Source organism: Eumetopias jubatus, unplaced genomic scaffold (assembly GCF_037043125.1).
Source record: "Eumetopias jubatus isolate StellerSeaLion01/CBP00866 unplaced genomic scaffold, mEumJub1_p1.0 scaffold_13, whole genome shotgun sequence".
Lineage (NCBI taxonomy): Eukaryota > Metazoa > Chordata > Mammalia > Carnivora > Otariidae > Eumetopias > Eumetopias jubatus.
Genome location: NW_028274819.1, coordinates 74659057 through 74669125, shown reverse-complemented (window position 1 = coordinate 74669125; position 10069 = coordinate 74659057). Strand labels below are relative to the sequence as shown.

General features: G+C 43.0%; 1 protein-coding gene across 1 annotated transcript in view; it reads left to right on the top strand.

The window, feature by feature from the left end:
* The first annotated feature begins 243 nt into the window (after window positions 1-243).
* SLC36A4 (solute carrier family 36 member 4) overlaps window positions 244-10069 on the top strand; it is a 51245-nt gene continuing 41419 nt past the window's right edge. Inside the window, exon 1 of the mRNA XM_028119643.2 lies at window positions 244-371. Coding sequence (XP_027975444.2) covers window positions 320-371 — 52 coding nt within the window. The 5' untranslated portion in view covers window positions 244-319. The remainder of the gene's footprint in view (window positions 372-10069) is intronic.

Genomic DNA, 10069 nt, shown 5'->3' with positions numbered 1-10069 from the left:
CCGGTGATCCCAAGGCGCCCCCTTCTCTCAGGTTATCCCGCCCTCCTCCGTCCCGCCTTCCCTCACTCGGGTCTCCTGCCCTGATGCCGCTTGCCCGCAGCACCCCGCGAGCCCCAGGGGGGCCCTGGCGCCCCAGCACCGCGGCCGGCTGGGCCGCGCCACTGCGCATGCTCCTCGCCGCGCCGGTGGGGTGCCTGGGGCCGGGAGGCGGGCGCTGGGCGTGGGTCGCGCTCGGCTGGGAAGGCCTCCGCCTGTCGCGGGCCACGCAGCGGCGGGAGAGCGCGCTCCGGGGCGGCGGCGTCCTGGAGACCTCCGAGAGATGGAAGCGGCGGCGCCGGCGGCGGCCGAGGCGGCGGGGCGCGAGGAGCTCGGTGGGTGCTGCGTGCCGGCCGGGGCGCGGGGCCGCGAGCCCGCGGGATGCGCCCGGACTTCGGGCCGGCGCTCGGCCTCGGCGGGGGAAGGCGGGTGCTGGCGCCGGGCCGCCGCCGCCCCTCCCCACGCGCGTGGCCCGGCCGCATCCGGGTTCGAGCGGCTGGTCGCCGGACCCGGACAGTCGCGGGTGGCTTTCCTGTGGCCACGGGGTGTTTTTCGGCGAGGTCCCTGGGGTCGTGGGTCTGGCACGGGTTTGAATTGAAAACCCAGCCGAGCAAACCTACCCGGAACCTGGGGTGAGCTGAGGCTCGGGAGGCGAGCGACCTCGGGACCGCACCCGCGCAGGACCCCGCTGACCAGGGAGCTGGGCAGGAGACAAGCGGGGCCTACAAAGGGCATCAAATGGGAGCGCGCGCACGCGAGAGTGTGTGTGGGGGGGTGGTTGGGGTTCGGCTGCGTTGTGTATGCACGTCAAAGGCTAGCGAGAGCTTGCTCTGTGACTCTCACCGTTTTCTCTAGTGATGCTTGAAGGCTTTCATGCGCCACAGCCTCATTGCGAGTCCCAGGTGAACCCTTCATTTACCCTGTGCCATCCCCGGAGTGGCAAGCGCGACGTGCCGACCAGACCGGACGCGACATACCTGTAGCTAGCTCACTTGCCCAAGTTTGTTTTCCTGCTCTCCTCTGATCTGGTCTCATCTTCCTGGTGACTGGGAGTGCAAAAACATTGTGGTTTCCTGCTGTCCAAAGAAAAACAAAAGCAAGGGTCAGGGTAGTCACGTCATTGTTCCGCCCAATTATATGCATTATATTTAGGAATATTTTTAATTCGATGCAGAATGATTAAATGATTTTTTAAAAGTTGAGCTTTAAATAAAATCTTCAAAAAAAAATAAAAGTTGAGTTTTAAAGCAACATTTCATTATAGTAACTAATAGGTTGGCGTTCCTGTAATAATGGGCAGGGCACTCTGCCGGTAATTTCTTTCAGGTCATAATAATGGTAGAAATAAACTTAGCATTTTATTGACTGTTTACTCTGTGTCAAGCAGCACGCTAAGTGCTTTACATATGCATTGTTTCCTTTAATCTTTAACACAATTGGGTGAGGTAGATGCCATTATTATCCTCATTATAGTAATTTTAAGTTAATTAATGGCAGAACCCAGATATGAACCCAGGTTCATCTGACTGTTTTATGTTCACTAATAACACATCTCAGGATGTGGAGAAATGTGCATTCTCATGCATTGCTGGTAAGAGCAGTATAATGTATTTGTCCTTAAAAATGCACATATCCTTTGACCCAGCAATTTTACTTCTAGAAATATTTCCCAAGGAAGTAAGTCATGTAACACTTACATCAAGAGATGTTCACTACATTATTTGTAGTTGAGAAAATCTGATAACTATCTAAATGTCCAGTTAAAGGAAAATGTTTAGGTAAACTGTGATATAGCCATATAGTCATGTACTGAATAGCCATTAAAAGTAGTATGGGAGGATGTTTACCATATACATTTTTATTCACTGAGAAAAGGTTCCAAATTATTTCTTAAAAGTTATGTCTGTTCTTTTAACACATATTCAGCAAGGTTCTCCTATGTGCCAGACACTATTTTAGGCACTTGGGATATATCTGATACAGATCAAAATTCCTATTCTTGTGGGGCTTGTATTCTAGCAAGAGGAAGCAGACAATAAACAGTAAAGACAATCAGCTAGTTATATATTATGTTAAGTGAGAAGTGCTGTGGGAAAAAGGGCAGAGTAAGAGAAATCAGAAGTCGGTGGGGGCTGGGCAGTTCTAGTATAAAATGGTCAGGATGGATCATATGGAAGCGGTGAGGTTTGTGTAAAGACTTGGAAGAGATGAAGGGATTAGTCAAGTGGAAATCTGGGGAAAGACATTCCAGGCAGAAAGAACAGCTAGAGTAAAGACAAATAGCAAAGAGGCTAAGATGGCTGAAGTGGGGTGATCAAGGTGGTGATGAGGCCAGGTTATGTAGGGTCTTGGAGGTCATGTAAAGACTTTGGCTTTTATTCTGAGAGAATGGGGAGCCATTCTCCCCCTGCTGCAGGGTATCTGACTTAAATTCTAAAAGGATTACACTGTAAGGGGCAGAGGTAGAAGCAGATGGGTATTTCTGAAATGCAAGAAAGAGATGTACCTGTTCCTCACAGAAGTATGCTTGTAGGAGCGGGAGTGGAGAGAAGTGGTTAGACTCTGGATATACTTGAATGTAGAACCAGCATGATTTCCTAACGGACTGGATAAGTTGAGAGTGAAACAGGAAGCAAAGATGACTCCAGGGACCTGAGTATCTGGAAGAATGAAATTGCCATCAACTCGGATGTTATGGTGGTTTTATAGAATGTCTACAGATTTTTTGATGTTTGTCTCTTCAAGAGGAAGAACTTAATTTCTTCCTTTGGAATGTGGAATGGATTTAATAACTTGCTTCTAATGGATAGATGATGGTGGAAGTGATAATGTGTGACTTCAAAGCCAGATCCTAAAAGACAGTGTGCCTTGCTCTCTCTTTTTTGGATCACTCACTTGGGGGAAGCCAGCTGCCATGTTGTGAGGATACTCAAACAGATATTGAGTAGGCAATTAGATTTATTTCTAGAGTTAGTGAGAGGTCTGGTCTAGAGATAAAAATTTGGAAGTCATCAGCATGTAGATAGTATTTAAAGCCATGGGACTGAATGAGAACATACAGGAGGTGAGTGTATTTGTGTATACTCCCAAATGTTACCAGTGGTTATTTCTGAGTGGTGAGGTAATTTTAATTTCAAAAATATTGCTTATTTACATATATTCTGATTTTCTACATGACCAAATATTATTTAATTTAAAAAGGATTTTTAAAAAATTGGATATCTATGTAAAAGACTGGTAGAGATGTTAAGATACAGGTTTCCTTAAGCTACACAAATAACCATTTGTGTAGCTTAAGAACTACATTTTATTTCATAGGTAGTGGGGACCTCTGGAAGGTTTCTTGCTGTGCATGTTTTTACCACTTCAGAAATGAATAAGATAGTCACTGTTTCCATCTTACATATATAAGTAGTTTGTAGATTTAGATAGCTACATTATGTTGTATTAAAAAAGAAATTATTTCTACTTTGTTTTAGTTTCTCCACTGTTAAAATATAAATGATTTCCTGTATTTTGCTATTATAAAAGTAATGTTTATTACTTTCTTCTTTTTTTTTTTGCATTTTCCAGAGAAAGACAGTAAAAAGTACTCATGATCCCATTGTACATCTCTATCCTTGTTAACTTATTCCCTTTTTTTTTAAAAAAAAAGATTTTATTTATTTGAGAGAGAGACACAGCAAGAGAGGGAACACAAGCAGGGGGAGTGGGAGAGGGAGAGGCAGACTTCCCGAGGAGCAGGCAGCCCAATGCGGGGCTCAATCCCAAAACCCTGGGATCATGACCTGAGCCGAAGGCAGAAGCCTAACGACTGAGCCACCCAGGCACCCCAACTTATTCCCATTTTTTTAAAAGTAATTATTTATTTTAGAGCATGAGAGAAAGCTGGCAGGGGGAGAGGGAGAGAACCTCAAGTCAACTGGGTGCTGAGCATGGAGCCTGACACAGGCTCACTCTCACGACCCTGAGATCATGATCTGAGCTGAAATCAAGAATTGGGTGCCTAACTGACTGAGCCACCCAGGCACCCCTTATTCCCATTTTTGATATATTTCCTTGCTTCCATTTTAAATTAACTTTTAAAAACATCACTGAATTCATACTGTGATTATCCAGCTTTCTCACGCTCAGCATGATATACTTTTCCCTGTTTCACTCGGACTTCAAAACTATAATTTAGTGTCAGTGTAATACTTTATAAAGTGGAGGTCCTGTAGTTAATTTAGCAATTTCCTGATTGTTGCACAGTTAGGTTGTTTCCAAATTTTCAACATAAATAATGTTTCAATCAACATCTTTGTGCAGAAATCCTTTTTTCCATATACTGGCTTTGTCAGAAGTGGAATTACTAGGTGAAAGGATAAACATTTTTAAGATTTCAAGACATAATGCTAAATTAATGTGATTTTCTTTAATTCTAACTACAACTAGAAATTTATGTTGATTTTAGGTTAGGAGATTGAGTTTGAGACAATTGTCTGGGCAGTATAGGAGATCATACACGTACTGCCTAATGTAAGAATGTTCCAGTTTTATGCACCATTAACGTATATGTATGGTATATCATATATGGTGTATAATATTGAATGAAACTAGTGTCTCTTATTCATATATAATTTTTCCATTTGTAAATAGAAATAACTGTGTGTAGGTAGTTTGATATCCATTGCTTAATAGAGTTTTATCTTATAAAACATTGTTAATTCTTACCTATAGTAATCACATAGCACTTTTTAGAACTGCCAATTCAGTACTTGGCTAAAAATTACAGCAAGACGTTGACAAATAATAGACTTTGTGTATAATGTAAATTTTGTATTTTGTATTTTGTAACTTCTAATTATGTTGCACAAAAGTTCTGATTTTATTCCAAACCTTCTTAACTTTGTTAAAGCTTCTACCATGTTAGATTTTTAAGTGTCTGTGTCTTCCTCTAGTCTCTAGTTCCTTCTGGCTGGCATAACACATTTTGCCTACTCAGTATTATAGCACAGTTTGTAGCTCATAAATGCTCATAATCACTAATTATTGGTGGTAAATTCACTAATTTCTTGTCAAAGATTTACATTTAAAATCCTGTGCAGCATAATTTGCTTCTAATATATCTTCGTGGGGGCGCCTGGGTGATGCAGTTGGTTAAGCATCTGATTCGGTTTCAGCTCAGGTCAGGATCTCAGGGTCATGAGATTGAGCCCTGCAGTGGCTCTGTGCTGAGCACAGAGTCTTCTTAAGATTCTCTTTCCCTCTGCTCCTTCCCCTGGCAACCCTGTGCATGGGCATGCACTGTCTCTCAAGTAAAAATAAATAAATAAATCTTAAAAAAAAAAAAAAAAAATCTCCCAGAGCACTTGGGTGGCTCAGTAGGTTAAGCGTCTGACTTCGGCTCCAGTCATGATCTCAGGGTCATGGGATCCAGCCCCGTGTTGGGCTCCGTGCTCAGCAGGGAGTCTGCTTCTCCCTCTCCCCCTGCCCCTCCCCACTGCTTGTGTGCTCTCTCTTTCTCTCTCAAATAAATAAAAAAATCTTTAAAAAAATCTATCATTGTGTAGGAAGGGGAAGAAAACTAGGACTTATTGATGACCTACATGCCAAGGACTAGGTGCTGTGCTTCCTGAATGTTATCTCATTTCATTACCATAAAACCTCTGTGAGGTAGAAGTTACTCTCATTTTACACATGAGAAGGTAGGCCCTGGTTAAAATACAAATCAGATCATATCACTCCTCTGCACAAAACTCTCTATTGCTGTGTTGTCCAATGGGATCATCTTTAGCTCCATGTGCATTTGAAATATGGTTTTTCCAAATTAAAATCGCTGTAAGTGTAATACATGCTGGATTTCCAAGACTTAGTATGAAAAATAGAATGTAAAATGTCTGGTTAGCAAGTTTTTATGTTGATTGCATTTTGAAATGATAATATTTTGGATCTATTGAGTTACATAAGATGTATTAAATTAATTTTACCTATTGTTTTTCCCTCTTTAAAAATGTAAATAATAGAAAAAGTTAGGGGGAGCCTGGGTGGCTCAGTCGTTAAGAGTCTGCCTTTGGCTCAGGTCATGATCCCAGGGTCCTGGGATCGAGCCCCGCATCGGGTTCCCTGTCAGCAGGAAGCCTGCTTCTCCCTCTCCCACTCCTCCTGCTTGTGTTCCCTCTCTCGCTGTGTCTCTCTCTGTCAAATAAATAAATAAAATCTTAAAAAAAGTTATGTCTGTGGCTCACGTTATATTTCTGCTGTACAGCACTGCTGTAGGTGGCTTTCCTGTCACTCAGAATGGTCTGCAAAGCGTGTACCATCTGCCCTCTGTTACCTCGGATCTCCTATACTCTCCTCTTTGTTCTCTCTGGTTACTCTGGCCTCCTTCCTACTTAAACACACCAGGCTCTCTACATCCTCAGAGCCTTTGCCTTTCTTGTTCCCACAGCCTAATTGCTTTTCCCCCAGATATCCACAGTATTCACCACCCCGTCCTCCTTCGTGTCTTCTTTAAAATCCTTCTTTCTTCATGAGGCCTAATTTGGCTCTCCTAACTAAAACTACAGGCTCTCCCTCCCAATCCCTATTTTCTTTCTGAATATTTAACCCTAGGATGCTCCCTATTTTACTTACTTATTGTCTCTTTCCTTTACTAGAATTTGAGCTCCACGAGGGCAAGAATTCCTGTTAGTTGTAGGAATTGCTTTATTCCTAGCATCTCAGAGTGCCTGACACATTTTGGGTGTTAAAATTTGTGGAACTGAACTGAAAAGGATGGCAACCTCTTGCACAAGTACATTCCATCAGAAGATACAGACCTTCTGTGATGGCGGGCTCCTGGCAGTAGATGTTGGGGAGACGCCGTGATGGCCCATTTGTAGAGGCTCTTGAGAAGGCTGTGGTGGGTTCATTTGCTTGCACAGCCCCCGCAGGGTGCGCTGCCGGCGGTGCTCATGTGCACAGGCTGTCTTGGTGCTCGCCACCGCTGTCTTCTCTGGCCAATCAAAAGGCAAGCCTTCAGAGTTTCTTGTGCCAAGAGAGGCAGCTCCTGTGTCTTACTCAGCTCAGGCTTTTAGAACAAAATACCCTCAGTTGGGCAACTTAAACCACAGACATTTCTTTCTCACGGTTCTGAGGGAGGGGTATGTCCGAGAGCAAATGCCAGCTGATTCCGTTCCCGGTGAGAGCCCTCTTCCTGGTTTACCGACGACCGTCTTCTTGCTATGTCCTCACAGGGTAAGAAGGGTCCTCTTCTTAGAAGGACACCTTAGGACTTTATCTAACCCCCATTACATGCCAAGGGCCCTACCTTCCAACACTATCCCACTGGGGGATAGGTTTTTCATGCATGAATTTTAGGGGGACACAAACATTCAGTGTAAAACATCCTACTAACTGCTCCCATATCCGCATCTTTCTGTTTTCTACAATGGAATGGTTCCAGGAGAGAAGAGGAACACAATTCTCCCTGCCTCTACCTCTCTGTCAGGGAGTGAACATTCAGAGGAGTGGGCAGTGGGAAGAGTGGTAGGAGATGAGATCAGAGAGGTAACAGTGACACGACAGTATGCAATAACCCAGGGAAGGACATGGTGAGTGGTGCTGCCTTCCTTGAACCCGAGCCAGAAACTGCTCACCAGGAAGGGATGGCGGTTCTTGACAAGACTGATTTGAAAACTTCAATCTTTTGCTTACAATTTTAGATGTCTGTTGTACCAAACTCAGTGGAGGCTTCAATCATTCCTTTTCAGTTACTTTTGCCAACTTTTTACTAGAATTTAAAATGTTAGTGGATCTCTGTTATTCTGTCTTCAGCTCTATTCTTCTCCGTACGATCTCTGAGTGACCTCATCCTGCCTTTTGATCCCAGCTATTTATTACCTGCATTTCTGATATAATTCTGATATAAATCTTTACACTTAGCCCCAAATTTTCTCCTTCCAGACCCTGTTTCTAACTGCTCATTCAGGATATAATTTCAGGTTGCATGATTTAAAAATTAAACTCATATTTCCTCTTAACATGCTACTTTCTCTTTTATGCATTTATTTCTTCATTTGTTGAGCATCTACTATGTTCCAAATATTGAGGATACACTAACAGACAAGTCAGACATCACTGCTGTCACTTCATGGAGAATGCAGACGAATAGAATGGGCCATTACAATACAGGGTATTACAGGAGGTTTATAGGGTGCTGTGGGGACACCCAGGGGGAGAGACTTAAGCCAGACTTGGGGTTAAGGAAGCTAATGAGAAATAGTGGTGTCTAAACGGAGGCCTGAAAGATGAGGAGGGAATAGTTAGACAAAGTAGTTATACAAAATTGGAAGGGAAGAACAGGGAATGGGAGAATAGAGTATGATTCAGGAGGGAACAACATACGTGAAGGCCAGAAGCAAGAGGAAAAAGGCTGCTTAGGGAAGAGAAATCAATCCCTATGGCAGAACTAAAGTCACCAGACTAGCTTAGATTCCCAGAACTAGTACTGGTAGGACTGAGATTCAACCCAGGCTTTTAAATGTGTGATCACGGGCGCCTGGGTAGCTCAGTCGTTAAGCGTCTGCCTTCGGCTCAGGTCATGATCCCAGGGTCCTGGGATCGAGCCCCACATTGGGCTCCCTGCTCCACGGGAAGTCTGCTTCTCCCTCTCCCACTCCCCCTGCTTGTGTTCCCTCTCTCGCTGTCTCTCTCTGTCAAATAAATAAATAAAATCTTAAAAAAAATTTGTGATCAGGGGCTCTGGACACACCACACTGTCTCCCTTTGTTTCCTTTCGCAGGGATATCAGCATCCATTCAGTTTTCTCCGTAACAGTCACCTAGGAAGCGTCCTCTACTCCTTTATCTTCCACATCTAGTTGGTCAATGAGTCTTATTGTTTCTCTCCTTTCAGTAACCATTCTTTCCTCCTCAACCAAGTTAACTTAATTCAAGCCCTCACCAATCTCTTGCCTGTACTGTGTTCTGATTGGTCTTTCTGACGTTAATGCTGCTGTTTTTCCTATTGATCCTTGACACCGCTGCCAGTTAATGCTGCTGTTTTTCCTATTGATCCTTGACACCGCTGCCAAGGTGATACACCCAAATGCAGATCTGATCATTTCAACTTGAATTCTTTCTCTGGCTTTTCACAGCTTATAGGATCAAGTCCAGAGTCCTTAACACTGTTAGGAAAATCTTTTCAAGCTTTCCAGCTAATCTTTTGCCATATATATTTGCATTAAGTAACTCTAAAGATAATCAAGGAGGTGCATATTCTCTAATCTGGAATGTCCCACTCATTCCCGTGGCTTATGCCAGTGCTAAAACCTCTCCTAAAGAATTCAAGAGTTAAATGTAAGAAAACAATATTACTGCATTTTGCTATACTGTATGCCAAACTTTGGAACAAAAATACAGTTTCTCATCTTATATTTAAGTATTACCTGGAGCTTCTAAAAGTTATAAATGATTGGCCGACTCTATTAATAAATCTCATCCTCAGAAATCCAGGCTTCAGCGGGCTCTTACCATTTAAAGATGCAACTTCTTGGGTATGTAAGTATATCACTTTCCCGATATTTGTAGTTAGATGTCTTTTAATGTATTCTTTAGATTCAGTAACTATTTTGTATCATTCAAGCTAATATAATCAACCCTAAAACCTGATTTCTTCACCTACTCTTAGTTTACTTCATTTAATAGATATATATTTCTTAGTATGTAATGTTACCCAAAGAATATAGGCCAAACCGCAGAGAAAGTCTTAGAGAGTTATTTTTTTAAATGTAGTTTTTAAAAATACATTTAAGCATATACTTAGAACTTAGCTAATAATGTGTCACAACGCTTTAATGGTCGATTCGAGGGGCACTTGGGTGGCTCAGTCGGTTAAGCGTCTGCCTTCGGCTCAGGTCATGATCCCAGGGTCCTGGTGATTGAATCCCACATCGGGCTCCCTGCTCAGTGGGGAGTCTGCTTCTCCCTCTTCCTTTGGCTCTCTCCCCAGCTTGTACTCTTTCTCTCAAATAAATAAATAAAATCTTTAAAAAAAAATAATGGTTGATTCA